Source organism: Sphaerodactylus townsendi, linkage group LG01, assembly GCF_021028975.2.
Source record: "Sphaerodactylus townsendi isolate TG3544 linkage group LG01, MPM_Stown_v2.3, whole genome shotgun sequence".
NCBI lineage: Eukaryota > Metazoa > Chordata > Lepidosauria > Squamata > Sphaerodactylidae > Sphaerodactylus > Sphaerodactylus townsendi.
The window spans coordinates 49,275,338-49,298,043 of NC_059425.1; the positions used below are offsets into that span (position 1 = coordinate 49,275,338).

The 22,706-nt window shown below is 41.3% G+C and overlaps 1 protein-coding gene across 2 annotated transcripts in view; it reads left to right on the forward strand.

Moving 5' to 3' along the window:
- The first annotated feature begins 1,447 nt into the window (after window positions 1-1,447).
- SRBD1 (S1 RNA binding domain 1) overlaps window positions 1,448-22,706 on the forward strand; it is a 167,024-nt gene continuing 145,765 nt past the window's right edge. Inside the window, exons 1-9 of one of the 2 annotated variants that reach the window (XM_048482732.1) lie at window positions 1,448-1,627; window positions 3,306-3,382; window positions 4,173-4,416; window positions 5,455-5,796; window positions 6,712-6,878; window positions 8,389-8,506; window positions 9,787-9,925; window positions 14,607-14,703; window positions 15,992-16,127. In XM_048482732.1, coding sequence (XP_048338689.1) covers window positions 3,306-3,382; window positions 4,173-4,416; window positions 5,455-5,796; window positions 6,712-6,878; window positions 8,389-8,506; window positions 9,787-9,925; window positions 14,607-14,703; window positions 15,992-16,127 — 1,320 coding nt within the window. In that variant the 5' untranslated portion in view covers window positions 1,448-1,627. The remainder of the gene's footprint in view (window positions 1,628-3,305; window positions 3,383-4,172; window positions 4,417-5,454; window positions 5,797-6,711; window positions 6,879-8,388; window positions 8,507-9,786; window positions 9,926-14,606; window positions 14,704-15,991; window positions 16,128-22,706) is intronic. The other variant, XM_048482740.1, reaches the window with a different exon arrangement.

The window sequence follows — 22,706 nt, forward strand, 5'->3', positions numbered from 1 at the left end:
AGGGGGTGCCCCATCCCTCATTGTTTCCAATGGAAGCTAGTAGAAGATGTCGGCTACACCTTTGAGAATCCATAACTTTGGACCCCCTGAACCAAACTTCACAAAACCTGGGTGGTATTATTAGGAGAGTCTCCTAAAGATATCCTGAAAGTTTGGTGTTGCTAACTTAACAATTGCACCCTGACAGCAGGCACCCCCCAAATTTCCCCAGATTCTCATTTGAAATCCTCCCCCTTTGGCATGGATTTAAAGGGAGAATTTGAGGTCCCCAGTTTAAACATTGAAAGTGATGGTGTTTCCGGGTGGGGGATAATCCACCCCAAAACAGCATCACTTTCAATGTTGTTTTAACTGGGGATCCCAGATTCTCCCTTTAAGGTGGATTTAAAAGAATTTTGGTTCTCTAGTTTAAACACCATTGAAAGTGATGCTGTTTGGGAGTGGATTCCAGCATCACTGCAGCTGCCCATGGAAGGGGGCGCAAACCTCAGATTTTGCACCAGGCTCCATTTCCCCCAGCTATGCCTCTGTGCCCAGAGGGGAGGGCAAAAGGGGCTGCCAGCTGGGAGCTCAGCTGGTGGGGGGGAGGGCAGGGAAGTCTGCCATCCCCGGCCTCCTCAGAGAGGGGCTTTTATAAGCATAGAGGCCAGGGGTGGGGCTTGGGGAGGCATAGCCATGCCCCAGGGGTGGGTGGGGGCATGGCCCCCTGAACCCCCCCATAAAAACTCTATAGCAACGTCCCTGCCTACATGTATCCTGCTCCTCATCCCTTCCCCAACTAACTTTTCTTCAGCAGACCATACTGACATCCTTCCACATAATCTGATGAATGCGTGCAGCATAACAGAATGGGGAAAAAGATCAAGGCTTTTCTCCGGCCTCTCTTGAAACAGCAGAGGGACAAAAAAAAAAGAATAAAACAGCAGTTTTCCCCAAATCAAGTGGAGATAATTTCCAGATCAGGTACATTCATTCTTCTGGAGCAAGTGGCTGCTTTGGAGGGTGGACTCTTGCGTCGTTATATTCTGCTGAGCTGCTTCTTCTCTTCAAACTCCACCCTTCCCAACCTCCACCTCCAGGAATTTGCCTACCCAGAGCTGGCAGCCCAATCATCATATGCAAGTCAATTAAGGGCACAACCTGCGATTATCAGACCATCAATCTGAGACCAGCAAGAAGTGCTTTCTGCATAACCGCATTTCCACGTGGATCGGGATCAAAACAGCGGGGCTGGCAAATCTTGCAAATTTTTCGACCAGCAATAAATTTAACAACGGGATCGCGCTGGCTCTTATTATATAGTCTCAGCACGCAAAGTCGGGAGCAAGCGAGATAAAGGCTCAGCCCCCAAACTGCAGTCACCTCCCCTCGTTGACTGGGAAATAGTTGTTCCGGGGCTTCCTCGCTTTGGAGAGCAACTACTTCCTTCTCCTCCTCCGTCTCCTCCTCCTTGTCCTCGGGTTGGGCGTTTTGCAGCTTGCGGGGGTTTTGGTGCCTGACTCTGCCCCGCCGCTCTGGATTGAGTGGCGCCCCTTTCAAATCCGAAACGCGCACCGGCGGATGGAGGAGCTGAAAAAGAGGCGCGCTTCATTCAGCTCCTTTCTCCAACACAAAGAAATCCAGGAAGGTGCGTGAAGTGGCGGGAGGAGGAGGAGGAAACCCTTACTCCGGGGTTGCTGCTGTTGGAGGGAAGCTGCCTTTAGCCATACGGTTGATCCTCCTGGGACTTTCCTTGATCTTAAAACGCAAAGTAGGAGACAAGTCCTCGGTTTCACCCACCACACTTTGTGGGGTTGCGATCTGCATGACGGCTGGCTCTTCCAGGGTGAAGTGCAATTGGTGAATTGTTATGGTTCATTACCCATCAGGTTAATTTTGACTCCAGCTTTCCACAAGCGTCAAACTCACATTTATGTATTTAAAGCATGCCTCTGTTGCTTTCCACCTAAGTCTCATCCTCAAGATGTCAAACCGCCGTTTAAAATAAAAATATATGTACTCTATTCAATTCGAAAAAGTATACAATCATATGTAGCAATGCAAACAGGGAGGAAGGCCAGTAACTGTTTGTGGGGGGATGCCAAACAGTGTTAGCCTCAACTGGCAAATATTTCAGCTTTCCTGAATGCAAAGAAAGTGCTTTTTTTTAATGCAGTGGAGTCAAAAGATGGTAAAGTGCACATGGCAGGATTATACAAATGGCGGGTCTATAAATGGGTACGTACTAAGAACAGAATTAGCTATTTACAGCAATATTGTTGGAGATATTTCTGAAGAGAACATTATCTGAGTACAAAATATATGCACTTCTGGAACAATCCAAACCAGCATCAAGTACGAAGGTATCACATTAATAGTTTAGTGTTGTTTTTTTTCAGGACATGCTGCTATGTAAGTAGGAAATTTCTCACAAGGTTATTTGGTACTTGGATATGGATTCTGAATACAAAATACATGTGCTGCTTGCCAAGTTTATACGGCCCACATGAATATATTCAATGTATTCCTCTGTGAAGTATATGCTGTTAACTTAATTTTAGGCTTAATTTTAAGGCTCTTTTGTTTGTATTTTAAAAGAGAGTACACCAAATTTCATATCTTGTATTTCAGATGACCATGAAGTGTGCAGCTTTATGGTTTGCTTGTAAATTCTAGGTCTGAACATAGCTTGAGGGTCTTCAGCTAACTATCCATCTGATGGGAAATATTTATTTTGGTATCCAAGTGTGTGATGTTCTTTACTGTCTCTTTAATTCAGATCTCTTGATATTTTTATCATGTTGATGATAAGTTTATTTTTTCTGTGGCTGATAATTTGGATTTAATGCTATACTGATTGAATTCTATCACATTAGTACTAGTGCTATGTGAAACCCCTAGGTAGCATGTGAAGGATATCAGTTACCTGAGCGCAATCTTAATCCAAGTTTTTTCTAGCCAGGTTGATTCATTTATTTGATGGAGTGTTTCAGAGATGCTGTATCTCAGTAAAAATAGCAGCTCAGTATAATGGATACAGGTGTATCCTGTTTGCCAAGCTGTATTTTAACCTGATCATAGCCCATCTAAGGCATCAGATGTGGGGTGATTGATTTGGGTTTTCTGTTTAATCCAAACCACTGTTCCAGTTTTTTGATTAAGCTGGAATTTTAATGATCTCTAAGTATGGTCAATATTTCTATTAATATAATGTGGTTCTGCTAATTGGGGGAATCTGCAATCCAGAAACAGTGAGTAGGGAGGTATTTTGGGATTCCTAATTTTTTTCCAGTAACTTGATATATTTTTTGATCCCATTTTGTCAGATGTCAGCTTTGCCTAGAAAAGCTAGAGCAGCAAAGCCAGCCATATCAGAAGATGAACTGCCTTCCTTTCTTAAATCGTGAGTTGAAATTGATGTTTGTTATCTTTGAATCCGAATTAGATGTTCTAGAGTTCCCAGGGCTCGTGTGAGGTGGTGGAAAGTGTGTCAAGTTACAGCTGACTTATAGTGACCCTGTAGGGTTTTCAAGGCAAGAGATATTTAGAGGTGATTCGCTGTTGCCTGCCTCTGTGTAGTAACCCTAGTCCTCCTTGGTGGTCTGCCATCCAAGTATTAACCTGGGTGATCCTGCTTAGCCCCTAACATCTGATAAGATCAAACTAGTTTGGGTCATCCAATTAAGGATTTCTCTGACCATATAATTATACAACCATAGAAATTGTTGAAGAATTTGGAGAAAGCGTCATTGTGTGTTCATTTTGCAAACAAAATTGGGCACCAGAACCTGGATTAAAGTGGGATTTAAATCACATGGTCAGCTGTACACATACTGAATGTAACATAAGAATTATTCAACATGTGTATAAAGAAATATGAAGTGTAAATTAAACATAGATTGTATATAGCCCCGTTCACGTTACCCTGAATTCATGCATATCCCTCTTGTGCACAAGTGCATCTGTTTGTGAGAAAGAGTCAATACACAGTCATTTTACAAATGATGAAATTGTGGACCAGTACCCAGAGATATGTGGGTTTTAAATCACATTTTAATTTTAATCAAGTTACTGTCGGAATGTCTCAAATCACATATTAAAAAAACATTCAGTGTACATGGGTTATACATGTTTTCAGTATAGTTGTGCACATAGTGTGTACTTTACAGGTTTTTTCCTCTTCTTTTTGTCAGATCATCATCATCAGAAGAGGAGGGGGAGTTGTCTGAAGAGGAATGGGAGCCCAAAAAGAAAGCTACAAATAAGGCCAAGGTCCCCAAAATACAAGAACCTAAAGAGAAAAAGCCGGCTGTAAATCGGAAGAAAACTACTGTCCCCAAAATAAAAGAACCTAAAGAGAAAAAGCCAACTGTAAATCAGAAGAAAACTAGTGTGGTTCGTAAAAGGACAAAGAAGGTAGTTGTTAAAGAGGAGCCAGTAAGTGTCTATTCCTGTCAGTCACATTTAGCCACAGTGATCCATGACTTTATCATATCTAGGCTGAACTATTGCAGTATGCTCTGCTTGGGGCTACCCTTGAAGAATATTTGGAAGCTGCAGGGAGTACAGAATTCTGCAGCTTGGCTATTGGTTAGGACCAGCTATACTACAACAATTACACTAGCTACTGATCCACTTTCAAGCCCAATTTAAGGTGTTGGTTGTGTTGTTTAATGCCCTATGTGGCTTGGGACCAAGGCATCTGAAGCACTGTGTTCTCCCATAGTTTCCTGCCCTGGAATTAAGATTGCAAGGAGGTGCCCTTTTTAGTGTCCCTTCCAGTTGGGTGGGTATACAAGAAAGGACCTTTTCTATGGCAGCTCAACAATTATTGAACAACTTCCCCAGGGAGGTACATCTGGCCCCTTCATTGTCAATCCTTAGTAGGTAGTTGAAGACAGCTTTACTTAGAACTGCATTTTGATTGATCTAGTTTTTATTATTGGTAGTCCTATTCAGAGCTTTTTAATTGCTCACTTCTATGAATTTTATTATTGTGTTTCTTGTGTTTTATAGTGTTTTATTTTTATTTTAAGCTGCCTTGAGTTTCTTAGGGGAGAAAGAGGTGAATAAATGTTATAAATAAATAAAATCAACTAACTTCAGAGGACTTAACTGTATTAGCACTTAGTTCTCTGTGTTAGTTCTGTATAAAAACAAACACACACACACACAATTTATTAAAAAATAAAGCATTGCCACTTATGCAATGAATTCAGAGGAGAGTGATGTTTAGTTCTCAGACTCTTGTTTGTAAGGGATTACTTCATATTACAGTGGAAGAAAATGAATAATATAGTTTTCATATTAAGCAATGTTTTATGTGTATTCAAAGCTTAACTTTGGCCATATAACATTTCTGTATAATTCAAGGAAATAACTTGTATTTTTTAAAAAGCCTTCATAATTCAACTGGGCTGCAGTGGTCCAGTATTAATGTTCTTTTGCTCTGTCAATGCTTGGTTCCTTGGTCAGGACACATCTTTACCTGTTCCAGTTTCTGGAGGGAATGAAGGAGAAGCGCAACTTAAGGAAGAGACAAATCTGAAAAGTCCTGCTGAAAAACCCGCAGTATTTCCAATGAAGAATCTCAGTTTAGGGCAGCCTGTTTGTGGCCTGGACCATGCTGAAGAACCCTCCACAAGTGCTGTATCTAAACAGAAAGCGAAGGTGGAAGAGTCTGAAGAAGACTATGCATTTGATGAACCTCCTTTAAAAAAAGTGAAATCATCCACGCATCCTCAAGGAAATCCTGTAAAATATGCTGTGCGTTCTGCAGAGAAAGAGGACCAAAAAATGAATTGGAATATAGTGCAGGTATATCCTTTCCCCTTTACTTTCTCATGTTTCCTGGCTGAGCTGGCTCTTACATTTTTGTTTCCTGGTTCCCAGTCTGTACAACTACTTGGCTGTCAGTATCATGACTTAGTGTAGCAATACATGGAATCAGATAGAGCCAGAGTGATGTGCTGTCAGGGTGGAACTAGGGAGGCCTAGGTCTAACAACCCAATCCAAAAGTCCCCGGTGGCTGGGGATGGTGTTGACTCCATAGGGCTTTCAGGTGGCACGGGGAGGTAGCAGAAACAAAACATTCTCAGCTGTCTGAAAGCCCTTCATAGGACTAAACAGAGTTATACATACCTTTGGGGTGGCATAAGTCTAAGATCCTGGCCACAGCATCCCAGGCATGAAAGTCCAGGCGGAAGCTGACTACAGTCAACTCCATCCCTGGAATACCCTGATCAAACCTTGTGCCACTGTCTGCTCGGATGCCAGCATAGCTCCGTGGCAGCATCCACTTCCAGGTTTCACCAACACAGAGCTGTGTGGTGCCTGAACACCATCGTCCTTGCCTTCTCTGTTGGTGGGGGTGCCCTTCACACTGGCAGAGGGGGCAAATATGCCTGCACCACATCTGAGTGGCAATTCTTCTCCCCCAACCCAGATTGGGCTGTAAAACCCGTTCAGCCACAAAGCTTGCTGGGTGACTGTGGACCATTTGCAGTCTTTAATTAAATGTGAAGTAGACAGAACTAAACAACATATGTTTATAGTTTTAAATTTACTTTATTCAGGTTTAATAGCTGTAAGCCATGTAGACCACAATAGACATTTAAGAATTAAAAACAATAGCAAAGTGCACATGTGCCATGGAGACTCTAAAGAAGCCTATCAGAAACAGTTTTAGTTTTTGAAATCATTGTTTTCAATGACTCTGGTTGTTGTTGCAGGTCTTGTCACAAAGGACTGGTATTGAAGAATGGGTGTGTGCAAACATAATCCAGCTTTTCAAAGATGACAATACTATTCCTTTTATTGCCCGGTACCGAAAAGAGCTCATCAACAATCTGGAAGCTGACGCATTGCGAGAGGTGCAGCAAACGTTAGAGGAACTACAGTAAGTGGTGGAGTGGAGGCAGAAGTGAGTGGGGGAATTAATGCAAATTCAGTAACTTTTATTATCACCATCTTCCTTCACACATAAAAATTCTGTATCCAAGAGGTCTGTGTCACAGTGGTTCACGGGCAAGAATTGTTGCTCAAGTACAGGGGAAAGATGTGGTTCCGTTTAACCTGGGACAGAGACCTGATCTACACATTCAGCAGCATGAGGTAGTGAATGTTAGACTGGGCTATGCCACTGCAGGTAGGAATGCCATATGTGGCAACAAAATAAATTATCTTCAAGGAAGAAGGATTTTAGACTAGCCCATTCCTTGCTCTTTTAAAAAAAATTATTTGCGTGGCATTATTGTAGGTGGCAGTGTTTTAAAATAAATGAGATGCCCACCTGCAGCATGAAATGATATTTCCTGTTTTAATATATACTGAACAAAAATGGAGCTTACGTTTCTGTAGAAGTGCTTGAAAGTAATGGTGTAATTTCTATCTCTGTGTGAAGGTGTCTTTCCACTTCACAGATATTCTTTGCCAAACTTTTCCTTTTACAGGTTCCAGCTTGGTTTAAGGACACTTAAATGTTAGGAAAGTATAGTGGCTTTGAAAACATTTTTGTCTTCTGTTGTAATGCTATTAAAGACACATGGGATGTTTGCAACCTAACTATACTTTCAGCAACAGTAGAACAAAAATAACATCTACTCTATGCCATGTGTCTCATGTCCTCAGCCTTTAGCTCAGGGGTCCCCAACCTTTTTGTGCCTACTGACACATTCGGAATTCTGACACAATACAGTGGGCACAACAACAGAATGGCTGACAGAAAATGGCTGCTGCAGGAGGCAAAGCCAGCCACATACTGGTTGGCACAGCTTAACTTCAGTAACACAGTGTAGATCCTTGTGATGTGCCAATGCAACATTTTTAAAAATCTGTACAGCCTTGTTGGTCAAAAGTCCTACCTGGCCCCACTCACTTTGTAAAAACACTTGGTGAGTGCCAGAAGGGGTGTTGGTGGGTGCCATGGGTGCCACGTTGCTTTAGCTTGTAGAGTTGGCCTTAAAGTTTGATCCATTGGATCCCTCTGAACCTGTAGGGTATTGCGTTACAAAAGTCTTGGTTTAGGGGGTCATTTGGAATAAGAGCTAAAAACCCAGAAAGGTGGCAGTCTGCTGCAGCCATAACAGCAGAGTGTCTTATGGAATAAATTTTCAGGAACCTCAGCTGACTTTGCCAGAAGTGGGCAGAAACACACTATGTGCTAGAAAGCCAGCAGCAGGGCATGGAGACTGATGCTGTCTCCTAGTACTGGTATTTAGTGAACACAACATAAGAAGAGCCATGCTGGATCAGACCAAAGGCCCATCAAATAAAACATTCTGTTCACACAGTGGCCAACCAGCTACTTCTTGGAAGTCCACAGACAGAAAAGCTGCAACAGGATACTGGAGCTGTAAGTATTATGACTAAATAGCATTTTAACTGACACCTTTCTCTTTTTATTTTAGAGCTGTTGTCAAAAAGGTCCGTGGCTCAATACAGAAACTTAAGAAGGAAGGAAAGCTATCAGAAGACCTCTTAATTGCTTTGTTAAACTGCAGAACTATGGAGGAGCTGGATCACGTTGTTAGTATTTCTTCTTCAAGCACATCTATAAAATACTGCTAGTATTCTTCAACAGTCTGCTCTCCTTTTTATACCGACAAGTATACAGAGGTTCAGTTTGTCAGCTGAACCTCTGTATATTTGTCATGGAGTTCCTATGTGTTATGAAGGACTTCTTATACATTGGTTCTACTGGCTTTGCTGTTCTGTTCTGTATTAATCCATCTACCTGTAGTAGTAGGAAAGGGCAAGAGTCCAGTAGCACCTTAAAGACTAACAAAATTTCTGGCAAGCTTTTGTGAGTCACAGCTTGCTTTTTCAGCTATAGCTCACAAAAGCTCATATGCTGCCAGAAAATCAAAAGGTTGTGGGTGGGTGTCCCCCTTATACTATCAGTTCTAGAGAAGAAAGAGGCCAAATAGTAGAGGTGCTAGTCAGAAAGAGAGAGATTTGCCCTCCCCCCCATGCAGCATCCTCCCTTAATGGCAAAAGCAGCACCTGCCCAGCAGCTCACCTCCACCATGGCGGCATCAGTAGCAGCAACTCTCCTGGGTGCCCAGCAGCTTTCTTTCCCAGATGGCAGTGGTGGCTACAGCTCCCCTACTTCCCTGCAGCTTTTCTGCCTCAGCACAGGTATAGACAAAGCTTATATTTTGGGGGGGGGGGGGGGATTCAAAACCACCCATGTATTTTCGACGTTTTCAGATTTTTCTACAGACTTGATGTGCGCTGCAAGTTTGCAGAACTATCTGTTTATATTCATTGTAGCCCTGATCCACAGATCTAGATATCCACAGTTTGGGTGAGACTTCACTGTTAACTATAAGATAAATAAATGTGGGCATGCATTAGAAAGCTCACTGTTTGTTGGTATGGGGTGCTGTTCAAAACTGTACTTCCAAGAATGTCTTAAAATTATACAGGTTTTACCTCTCCTCCTTTTCTAACAAAAACATTCACAGTATTTTAGTGTGCATTTAACATCTTGGTGTTATGTAACAAATATCACTTGCATTATTTTTATGCTTTGTGTAAATAGTATCTCTCACTGAAAAGGTAAAGTACCTCAAAATAAGCTGACGGTGACAAAGTCTAGAATATCAGCATGTATCCAGTTGTAGACTGCAGGAGGGAGCCTTTCTCAAACTTGAAAGGAACAGCCACAAGCTAGTGGAAGATCTCTTGGTCTGGAAATTTTGCTCTATGGAATGGTAGAATACGTGCCAATATGTGGTTCTCTGCTACTTTTTTACTTTAATATATTCTGTTTATGTATGTTGTATGTGTATGTTTTATCCTAGTATGGTCCATATAAAACTGGAAGTAAAGGCACCAAAGCTCAGAGGGCCAGACAGTTGGGATTAGAACCTGCAGCCAACCTGCTTCTTGGAAATCCTCGACAACTCAACCTGTTTTCTTATGTCAAGTCCAATGTGGAAGGTAAGCTCCAGGCCCTTGGTTTCTCAGATAACTCTTTAACACCTCAGGGTTTAGTTGGAGGAAGAAAGATGACTTTATATATCCATAAAACATATTCCCTGTTCAACAACCAACTTCATTGGCTGTGCATACTGGTCTTTCTCCAAGGGCCATAGTGAGATAAACATTTATTTTTAACTATTTACAGGGTGTATGTTCTGCCTTTCAGTCCAGTCAGGGCCATGAAGGAAGCTTACAATCAAAAGCAAATCATCTTAAAATACTATAAAACTAAATTTATAATGTGGGTGTAGGCGTGGTTGTGTTAAGTGGCATCCTCTGACATATGGCAACCCTATGAATTAATTACCTCCAAAGTGCTCTATCATGAGCAGCCTTGCCATCTCTTGTAAAGTGAGGGCCGTGGCTTCCTTTACAGAGTCAATCCTTCTCAGGTTGGACCGTTCTCTTTTCCTTCTGCCTTCAACTTTTCCTAGCATTATTGTCTTTTCCAGTGACTCTTGTCTTCTCATAAGCTGACCAAAGTACAATAGCCTTAGTTTAGTCATTTTAGCTTCTGGAGAGAGTTCAGGCTTGATTTGATCCAGAACCCACTTGTTTGTCTTTTTGGTGGTCCATGGTATCAGTCAAACTTTCCTCCAACACCACATTTGAAATGAATCAACTTTCATCCTGTCAGCTTTCTTCACTTTCCAACTGTCTCACCCCTTCATAGTAATGAAGAATGCTGTGGTATGAATGAGCTTGATCTTAAGTGTACAATGTATATACAAAAACACAGACTCAGAAATTAAAACATAGAGCAGGAAGGAGGGATCATTTAGGGAACACCAGATGAAACAAGAAAGTTTTCACCCATTGGCGGGAGATAGTGGTAGATAAGAAGAAACTAGTGTAACGTATACAGATACTTAGGCACATTCAGACAGTAGAATCTTGAGAGCCCAAAGGGTTAACATGGAAGACCATGTGATTGGCTAGAGTAACTGCTGAGCAAACAGAGCACTGAGAGATTTGAGAGAGAATTGATTTGAATTTCACAGTGAACGGTTGTTCTGTTGTGGCTCTGTTCTATGGAGGCTGAGAGCCAGTTCTAAGTGAGCTGAGGTACTCTGATTTAGTGCCAGGAAGGACAGGTTTAAGTTGTGGAATCTGTTCCAAGGTCCTGGAGTTAACCGTTACACAATAACACCAATTAATCCCACTGGTGGCTTGACTGATTTTCTCTTGAGGACAATCCACCCAGATATGGGGCAGCGAAGCTCCTGAAGGTGATTTAGTTGATAAATAGAGAAAGGATAGGGCTTCCTGGGGGAAAGCCATAAGTCTTTCTCTGATAAGCACCGTGTGAAATGTGAGACTGTCTTAGAGTTAGTCTTTAAGGAACTGTGTAAGTTATACTTACCTGAGGGTAGAAATTAAGGTTTTATTAGCACATTAACTAGAGAGCCAAACAGAAACTGAACACCTGTCCTGGTGGATCCTTTGTGGAGAATTTAAGTGACTGTAACAACTTAAAGGCACTGAAGATCGTGACCTGTATGAACCTTGTATCAACTGTAAAAAGATACTGAAACAACTTGTAAAATAGTAACCTCTCACTTGTAGATAATTTCAGTTGTATCCTTTGCCAGAAAAATTTCCTGATTTATTTCTTGTAAATAAAAACTTTTGATTCTTTGTTTAAACTTTACAAGCCTCTGGGGCCCAGTTTATTATTATTTTTCTGACAGAAAGGAAAATATTATTTTGGTGTCTCTACAGAGCTACTAATCTTCCTGTCTGTGAAGTATCTAGTTGTACTAGTAAAGACCATTCTTACTGTGGAATTTGATTTATAAAAGTGGAAAAACACTAAGTGGATACACAGTGTCTAAATTACCACATTCATGCTACGGCATTGCATATTGACAAACAAAATGGTGGCTCAGTCAAAGCACAATTGACTGTTAGAATTTTGGAGGGAAAAATCTCCTAAGGGCATGAGGCTTAAGGGCACCAATGACCCTCCCTCTTGCCAAAACTAGTTATTCTGGGGAGAGAGTTCCATTTTGCAAATGAAACCAGTTTTTTTAAAACCATTGACACCTTGACTAATGAGCTACACTCTTGACTTGTATTATCCCTGTCTTATGTGGATTGAATCTCAGTTTATTAATCCTTCTCTGACATGTTATTGCCTCTAGGCATCTCCTCAGAACATTGATTGACTCACCAAGTTCATGTGTAAGAGAAAAATGGGGCTTGATGTCACCTGCAATGGCCAGTTGTACCTGTTATTTGTACCTACATATTAGTTACCCCTTGTTTGTGCCTTTTGATGGGTACTGCTTTCCTTGTTCAAGACATGAAACTAGAAGCTGTTTGTTGTATTGTGGGAACTAATCTGAGCTCTTTTAAGCTGATTGTAACGGAAGCTTCTGCCACTCAAATGGCAGCTCCATGAAGTGAAATGACTGAAAGAATCAAATTACTTTGAAGATTCCTTTTAAAAATCAGTATTAAAAGCTGACTGTTCAACAGATTAATGGATTTTGCAAACTAACTTCTGGGCATAGGATATGGGTAAACTAAGTCCACCATAGCACACCTTCCAGAAAAGAAAATATTTGGTTGTTCAGTTTCACACAGTAAGTGTCTGAACATGGAATGATGTTTTAAAGCTGTTTTGTATGACTTGTTATTTTCCTAATAGTATACGTTTGATAACAGGAAATAGGTGTTGGGCTAATTCATAAAAATAGTTAGGGTTGTCCATTCTATTCCTTGTAGGGTGGTGCTCAACCTGTGAACAAAATTTTTTACTCTTACTGAGTGACCTCTAAAGTGGATTGGAGAATCTTGTTGAAAATAGTTTCTGTTAAGATATTACTTTAGGTTTAGAGGTTTTTAATAAAATAAGCAGCTGAGAGGGGTACCTGCTTTGCAAAAGCACCTGCTTTGCAAAAAAATTCCCCAGTTCAATCTCTCGCTTCTCCAGTTAAAAGGATCAAGCAGCAGGTGATGAGAAAGACCTCCACCTGCTACCTTGGAAAATCATTGCTAGTTGGACTATATAATACTGACCTTGATAGACAAAGAGGCTTTCAGTATAAGATAGCTTCATTTGTATGTGTGATGCTGCAGGAGATTGATTGCACCTTGAGAAGGGGGGGGGGGGATTACTATTTGAATGAAATTCTTCATTTTGAGTTCGATTGCAAATTCTGTATATCTGACTATATGTCTGTTACAGTAATTACAGATAAATCTGTAGGGGGCAATATTGAACAATGAATGGCCTTGTGTGATCCATGTAAAGCTGCTTACAGAGCAATTATTCTTGTCTGTGTGTTCTAGGCTTTACAGAGAGGATTCTCTGTTAAAGATACATTGTGTGTATTTTGTTGAAGCAAGTTCTAGATGTGTACCTATTAAGTGTAGTACAAATGTCTAGCAAATTCATTATCTTTAAATGGCTCCAAGTTTGCAGACTGTTGGGATTGAAATAGTAGGATATTTATTTTTATTTGTATCATTTGTGTCCCTCTTTCCTTTCCAATGGGGATCCAAAGCAGTGCACACCCTTCTCTCTACCCTTTTTCCTCACAACAACCCTGTGAGGTAGGTTAGTCTGAATGTTTGTGACTGGCCCAAGGTCATCCATCGGGCTTCCATGACAGATTAGGGATTCAAACCTGGGTCTTATGTTCCAACTTTATGGACATAGCAACTCCAAGAGAAAAGAAGCTTTGAAAGAATGGTTCGTGGCAGTGATCAGCAGCATGATGTTTCTTTATTGGCTAGATCTGTTCATAAATTTTTTTCCTTATAAATAGGAGAGCATTTCCTATAGGCTGACTTTTGTCTCTACTTCCCATTCTGCTGAGTTAAGTATTCTGGACTCTAAAGTTTTGGATTTGGACATGCCAGCCTGTGGTGCTGGTACTGACCTTACATTATTATTATTTATTATTATTTATTAATTTTGTACACGGCCCACCCCCAAAGGTCTCTGGGCGGTTAACATCATATAGATAGAGCACAATTTAAAACATCAATAATTTACAGTAAAAACACTGCTCTATTAGGATTAAAAAACCTAAAAAATCCCCATAACACAGCATTCAAATATATAATTCCTTGCGTCTGGTCACTAACCCTTCCCCCCCAGAGGGGGCGGTAGGTCCCTCAAATGTTACGGGGACCATCAAAAGGGGAAACAACCGAAGGGCACCACATTAGCGGCTGGTCCCACCAAAGGCCCGGTGGAACAACTCAGTCTTACTGGTCCTGTGGAACTCACCAAGGTCCCGCAGGGCCTGGACAGCTGGAGGGAGAGAGTTCCACCGGGCCGGAGCCAGAGCTGTAAAGGCTCTGGCCCGAGTGAAGGCCAGCCACATCATTGAGGGGCCGGGGATCACCAGTAAATTGGCCTCTGCCGAACGCAGAGTCCGAACTGGGACATGTGGAGTTTCCATCATGTTTCTCAATAGACTAAAGTTGCAAAAAATGAAGATAATGTTGGATAACCAAAAATGAAGATTGTTGGATAACCATTACCTTTTTCAAGTGTCTTAGATTTTGATAAACCATGCTTATGGCTACCCTGAAGGTTCTGTGGAGGCTGTGTTGGGGGACGGGGGTTGTCACCAATGTTAACTCAAATAAATGAATGCAGTTGTCACTTGTTTTCTTTAAGGGCTCTCAACTATTGAGGAAGTAAAATCTGGAGTTCAGCACATCTTGGCTGATATGGTTGCAAAAGATAAAGACACGCTGGATTTCATCAGGACCTTGTAAGTGACTTTGTTACAGGTCATTATGTTCTTGTTTTGCAACTCATGGATGTGCCAAGCACTGGTGTGAGGAGTATATTACTGCAGCTCTGTTGTTTTTTTGAGGTTAGGTTTTATAAACTCTATAGAAGAATCAAACAAACGGTCAAGATTATCTTTTAAAGAAGGGTAGTACGATCAGTGGTTTTGCCTTTCAGCTTTTTGACTTAATGTTTTGCTAAGATTTAAATGTCGGTTAGAGTATAACACACTTTTCCTTTTCCTTTTGCTTCATTCCACACTCTGTGTTCTTGCCTGTCATGCTGAGACATTCCTTCTGTATCCTCAAGACAAACCAATCTACTTTTTGTTCTTAAAAAGAACACATTTCAATTTCCTTTCCCAGTAAGCTGACGAATATACTGTGTCCTTCTACCATGTATGTGATACTGTGCCTGTGGGGTTGCCATTGAAAATAAGAACATAAGAACAAGCCAGCTGGATCAGACCAAAGTCCATCTAGTCCAGCTCTCTGCTACTCGCAGTGGCCCACCAGGTGCCTTTGGGAGTTCACATGTAGGATGTGAACGCAATGGCCTTCTGCAGCTGTTGCTCCAGCATGGAGCTAAAATGGCATTCCTGTGGTGAGTTCTCTGACTCCCTCCATACCCCTTGCCACAGCTCTGGTTCTGTCATGACTCTCAGCATGACGGCAGCCAGAGAAGGCTGCCAGGCTCATGGTAGCTGGAATGAAGAATAAGAACAAATGAGGAGCCTGCTGTATCAGGCCAATGGTCCATCTACTCCAGTGTCCTGTCTTACACTGTGGCCAACCAGTTGCCCAGGAGAGGTCAGAATTTCAGGGCTGGAGGCCTGACCATACCTTTGTGAGCTACCCATGCATTTATGTTCTCAAGAAAGCAATAGCGAAGTACTGAGTTTTAAACAATATGTTTATTTGTAGGAGGTATTAATTTTGTGTGGGCCTTGATCAATAACTGAAAAACATGTAGGTGAGTTCTGCATATAACTGAGTACATCATGGTGGGATGTTGATCAGGAAAGGTGTAACAGTGCATGGTCAAGAACACTCTTGGAACTCACTGTGGACATAGCCTGGAAGCAAATCCAAATGTAGGCTATCTGACCTCTTCCTCGGCTGCTGCTGTAGTATAAGAAGGCATTTTTAATTCTGTGAATTTTTGTGATGCTGTTATAATACAATATGCAGTTATTAAAACAGTCAATTCATTTGTGCTCCATTTGAGAGAAAATACACTTTCTGTTCAACCTTTTTTAATATTTGTAGATGTCAAAAAAGATATGTTTGTATTCAGTCATCTTTGTCAAAAGTGACATCCCAAAAAGCCAGTGAAAAAGACATCAACAAATTTCACCTATACCAGAACTTTTCTTGCAATATAAAGAACATCCAACATCACCAGGTATGTTGCGCGCACAGTATAAGAAACTTTTAAAAGAGGTGAAATTGGATTGTTCCAACTTCCTGTAAAAAATGTATATCTTATATTTTTCAATTGTCTAAGATAATAACAGTCACTGGTTTTCTTGGAAAGGTAATTAATTTTTTTGTTTACATTTGAACTAGCACAGGCATGTGTGAAACTTTCCCTGCTGTTTCTAGAGTTGCTGAATGTCTGGAGTAAAAATATTCTGCCCTTAGAAGAGAGGCTTAATGGAATGTAATTTACCATGTGATCTAATTCACCTTTATCTCTTCCTCCCTTCTCTATTAAATGTACAAGACGTTTTTTCCAGACACCCCTTTTTATTTCCATAGAAGATAAACCGTGCATTTGGCACACTTATCCATTACAGTGATAAAGGGCATGTAGTTCTTCTGAGGTGTGCTATGCAGAGGAAGGCAGTGGGAAATAACCTATGTTGGTCTCTTGCCTTGAAAACCCTACTGGGTTACCATAAGTTGGCTGTGACTTTAAACACACATGCAGAATTTTCAAAATTGCTTTGTATATCAGGTCAGATGCTAGCACCATTTCACACTGTTACATTTAAAGCCACAGAGACCCAACTCAATTGTATTTGTATTTTAGTTATTTATTGAACTTTTCCCCTGCTGTTTCCTGGCATGTTGGGGTAAAAAAAGTTCTAATAACATTCTGAACAATTAAATAATATGAAAACCTTAATTAATAAAACTCCATGGTGCTTAACTCAACAAGGGACAAGTCAAAGGAAAGGGGAGATTGAATTAAAATTCTAATAAGAAAAGAGAGCATAATATAGCAATAAAGAATTAGAAAGAGGAGGAAGAGGGAGGTAATGGGGGTGGGGGGAGGGGAAGAAGGAAAAAGGGAGGAAGGGGAGACGATGGCCAGCAAGATGGAAACTGTTGGTGCCCTCAACCATAGGCCTTGAACCTTCTCTGCTGTTCAGGAAGGAAAAAGTAGAGACATTCACAAATAAATATTGTAATAGTCTTCTCTTTTTTTTTACCGGCTTCCTTTTTCCAACAGTGTTGGTCTGTTGTGCATTACCATTCCTGATCTGTACCATTCAGTGATCAATTTGGTGTGGTGCTGGATGTTCCAAGTGGTTCCTTGATCCATATTCAAATCTATAACCCACCTGCAAAAGGCTTAAATGCTCAATATCTAGGACAGGGGTAGGGAACCTGCGGCTCTCCAGATGTTCAGGAACTACAATTCCCATCAGCCTCTGTCAGCATGGCCAATTGGCCATGCTGGTAGGGGCTGATGGGAATTGTAGTTCCTGAACATCTGGAGAGCCGCAGGTTCCCTACCCCTGATCTAGGACAAGAAGTCATCAGTTTTTTGTTCTCCTGCACCTGCAATTGCCTTTCAGAATCCTGCCCTATACTTGGTAGGCATATCCCTAAAACAGAATATCTAATAGTGGGATTTTTTTCCACTTTATGTCTTGTTTGGCTTGTCCAAGACTCTGTTTCTTCGAGGATGGGGAATGGCTTCTTTAGGCTTCTTCTTTGTGGCAAAGCTGCTGGGGATACTGCAGCGTAGCCAGTTCATTCACTTCACTGTGGAGCCCTCCGGTGGCTTGTCTTGAAATATTTATAGGTCACCTTCTCTTGGGGGCATGGGCAAGGGTGATGTCAGTTTACCTGAACGTCAGTTCTGTGCAGTGGGTTAAGCTGAGAAGTTGTTACTGATCCTGGCCTGCTAGTTGAGCCATGTGACTAAGTGGTTGTTTGAACCAACACAACCCACTACATCTACACATTCCTGCATGTGATGTCATGCCAGCTTTGAGTAGGTTCTGCCATGGCATAGTGGAAAAGAGCAGGTCTGCCAGTGCTTCCTAGTGAGGAATGGTTTTGAGGTGAATGAGGCGTCCATCTCATGTGTTGCTTCAGGGCACCAAAGTGACATGGAAAAGGAAGGTTAAGTTGCTGTTTAGAGGAGACCAGCTGTATCCGCTCTCCTTGTGCACATGAGGAGCACAGGGCAGCCTGATTGAGGTCAGTAACCTGAGGGAAAGATTTGCCGCAGCGATCCTTCAAGCCTTCTCTCAGTCAGTGCAAGGGCATGTGCCTCATGATTCTAGAAAAGGGGCTGAAGAAGGAGGAAATGTTGCATAGTTTTCTCCTGAGAAGAACGAGTTATGTGATGCTTACTTGTCCTTTCTCCCTCTGTATCCTTCACTTTGAGCTGTGCCCGAAGCCCTGGTTTGCCAATTCTATTTCACAGTTTTCTAAATCCAGCCTCAGACTTCTTGTCCGATGTCAGATTTCTTCTGTCAACTGTGGCTGTGCTGAATGTCTCAGAGAACGTCCACATGATCAGATAATGCTTTGAGCCACTCGACATTAAACCTGTCAGTTGAAATTGGCCTGATGCAGTGAGAAAAGGTTGATAATTGTCATTAAAGGTGACCTGAAAGGATGGTGGTAGGTTTTTTTTTAATTGCACGCTTTACTGTGTGCAAAATATTCATAGTATCAAGATGAAAAATATATTTTGGTATGTTTAAAGAAAAGATACTATGTTTAGGAGTAGGTTTTTTTAAAGTGCTCTGTAGTCTGCTGCAGTTTTTCCAAATTATACCTACTATATTCATGGATTACCTCTGGACTTCAAACACTTGTCACAGGCGTCATTTTGCCCTGTATATTAACCATAATTAAGAGCTGGGTGTACCTCAGGTATTGCTGCCCCTTGAGCACATTTTCTTTCTCTTTCTTTTTTGGTGTTAACCACAGTATAAGTTGCGTCTGCTCCAAGTTTCATCAGAACTGTGTTTCCTTTTTTAACCAAGGGCTTGGATCTTGCCAAAATATCCACTGAATGAAGGATTTCCATCAATGAAGCATTACTTTGCTGCCTTCCTTCTTTTGCAGCAGTCTAAAATTCCCCCCCCCCCCCCCGTTCCCATGTTACTCCTGGGAGAACAGGGACCGTGTTGGAGGACTGTTTCAGGAGTGGGGTAATAAGAAAAAAAATGCCCCCACAATTGTACAGAAATCTTTGCAAACTTTAAATGTTTGCAAACTTTAAATGTTTGCAAACTGTAAATGTTTAAAATGCCCCCACAATTGTACAGAAATCTTTGCAAACTTTAAATATAAACCCCTTAAATCTAAACTTTAAATCTAAACCCCTAATCTTTGCAAACTTTAAACTGTGGGGAGTACCCATGTTAGCATTCATTTCAGCAGATCCACAATGTATCATGGCTAGCACCGAAAAGGGAATAGAGACATGAGAGGGAATGGGAGGGAATGAGCCTCTTGTGGAGCATGCTGGTCCATGGTTAAGGGCTCAGGACAACTCCACTCTGCAGTTGGCCATTTGTGCTTTCCTTTGTCTTGTCTGCAAAGCAATGAAAATACATGTGAGGATTTCACCTTGAATGGCTAACCTTGACTTTTATCTCTCTGAAGTGGTCTCTCTCTGGAGTCCTTTCAAATGGATTTCCTGTTCTTTGTGCTTACGTGAACAATTACTGTGATTTGGCACTAACATACAGAGCCCAAATGCATAAAATAACCAAGCCCTTCTCTTAGAAGGATTGGTCTTATTATTTGGCTTATCAATATGTCATCACTTCCAGCATTCAGTATTCTTCCTGCACTTCTCCAGATCTCTCTCACCCTCTCTCACACACAATCATCTCAGTCCATTCTGTCTTCCTATTTTTAATCTCCTTCATCTGACACCCACCTTCAGTTTTTCCGGACCCATACCCTCTTCTTTCCTTCCTTGCCTTATTTATTTACCTTTCTGCAGTCCATAAAAGTGACTGACAAAAAAAAATTGAATGCATTTCAAGATTTTAAAAAATCAAAATAAGTAAATGCTAAACTCAACAGCACCAAAACTTAAACATAAAACACCTTCACAGACAGGTTTTTGCTTGCCCTTCTTTCCTTCCTTTGGTCCTTCTGTTTCTTTAGCTTGCACTTATAGGTTCTGAGCAGTTCAGCTGGTGGTGCTTAATATTTGTTGGTTGAGATCAGAGCTTCTGGCCCAATGAGAGCCAGAGACTTCACTGCCAACCCTGGTGCCCTGCTCTGAAATCAAGACAGCTCAGCCAATCACATGTGTAGGTTTTGTCACTATCACAGCTGCTACAAACTGTTTAACACATTACAGTTCACATATTGCCATCCTTCTGTGGGCTGTTATGTTTTTACCCCACCCTCCTTCCCGGGAGCTCAAGGCAGCATATATATTCTCCGTTCCTGTTTTATTGCTGGACTAGCCTTATGAGGTAGGTCAGCATGGGAGGGATTGACTGAATCAAGGCCTCTTAGTAGGGATTAGAATACTGGGTAGTGCTTAAGTTTGCCTTTTGGAGAGGCACCTGCTCCTCAGTTTTTAATAGCAGAAGATACCCATAAGTGTACCCAAGTTTCATTTGCTATCATTTTATTTCTTTATCAGAAAATTGCTGAGATGCCTCTTCATTTCATCAGCAGTATTTCTGTGTGTCATGCTCCTTGTAAAGGCAGAGGAGCAGGACAAGAAAGACAGCTGGCAACCGGAGGTGTAGTAGCAGCTGTACTTCTGTTAAGATGAAAAGGACATCAAGCAAGACACCTGCTGTATCCATGGCTGCCTCTTAAAAAATTAATGCTTTGTAGAGGATTTTGAGCATTGTGCTGGAACATGCCCTTTGCACCGAAAGCATCCAGGTTCACCCTTTAGCATCTTCAGGAAAGACTCATGCCTGTGCTCTCTCAGGAGCTGTTTTAAGGTTGCACAGAGAATAGTGGGTTAAGTGAACCAATGGTCTGTCTTTCTGGAAGGCAGCTTGCTAGAAGCCTCCCCCCCCACCCCCCACCCCCGGAAGGTTTGAACCTAGATATGTTGCTATCATGTATGGGCTGGGAGTGAAGTTTTGGAATTAATATACAAAAGGAGATCTTGAAAATTAAAGAGATGAACTTTTGTCCACTGCCTTTGACTTCTGTCTTTCCAGCCACCACCCAAGCCAAGCTCGTTTCTTCAGCTATGAGTTTGATGCTAAAAGTAACCTCTAGCTTTTTGCCCAAACACTTTCTTCTTAGCAGAGTTTCAGTGGGTAGCCATGCTGGTCTGAGGTAGAACAGCTGGATTCAAGTCCATTAGCATCTTAGGAACCAACAAGGTTTTGGGGGTATAAGCTTTCAAGAGTCAAAGGTCCCTTCTTCAGATACCAACTTGATTACAGCATGAGTAGAAAGAGAGATTCAGTTCTCATCCACACATTTGGTTTTGTTTTTTAATGTGAGTCTTCTGCTACTTAATTAGGCACTAAGGAAGGATTTTGTAGTCTGTGCACATGTACCCTACATAGTGGCACATATGCTATTGCCACCTTACAAGTAAAAATAAATAAAATTAAAATAGCCAAGATAAGTGTCTGTGGGAGCAGTAGGCAGAGAAGAGAGACATTTTGACCAAGGAGGAAGTCCTGTATGGACTTGTGTGTGATCATCTGGCCTGGAGGAGGAAAACACGTTGGGTCAACTGGTTCTTTTTTGATTAATGGGATGTTGTCTTTCTCATCCTCACATTTATAGCGAGTTGAAAATGTCTGCTAAACTAAATCTGAATTATGCTAATCTCAGTGTGTAATAGAAATATACTCCGATATTGCTTGAGTAATTCTTTAACAAACTGGGCACTTTGTGATAGGGCTCTTTTAATGGAAACCCTATATCTGATGAAGCCTGCAATATGATTTTGGCGCTCCCTCCAGATTGATGTTTATCTTTTTCCTCTCCTTTCAAAATGAAAGAAACACAAAAGCATTGACTTTATTAATAAACATGCATCCTCTTTAATTCCTGCATGAAAACATTTGGTTTGGCGTTCCAGGTACCTGATGCTATAATATTTCACTTGCAATTTTTATTATTCTCTTTGTTGTTCAATGATATGTCAGGCCTGGTATGTCAAGAGGCACAGGAAAGCTGAGGAATATAAATTGGTGCAATGTCCTCAGGTCGTTTTTAGACCATTGTGTTTAACATATGTGACATGTCTGAGTTAGCTAGTGATTGAATTAAAGTTCATGATTGACGTGTAAAGCGCGCTTGTGACAGTGCTGAGGGCCCTATAGCATGCATCAACATGTGCAGCGACACCAGAATGTCAACATTTAACAGCTTTTTAATGGCTTCTGCATGTCTAATGTTTGAGAAATATGTGGCTTTGTGACGTTTCAGAAACATGTGGATAGCAGCATACATAATAAGTGTCTGTTTTCTCTGTTCTGGCAGTTAAAATACAGAATTAATGTTTAGTGCATATGGTAATTGAAATTTCAACTATCCATCAACTATACGAAAAGGAGTCTATGTACTCAAGCCACCACATAGATGTAGTGCTGCCCCACCCCCCAACTTTGAAATTCCCTCTCTTAGGAGTTCTGAATGACTGCTTCTATGACAGGTCTTCTGGATGGGTTGAAAGGCTACTTTTTTATGATGGACTTCTGAATTAGATCAGTAAGAAATCAAATGGCAGGAGGACAGGCATTATTGGGAAACTTTTATTGCTTTTTAAACTTTATTTTTA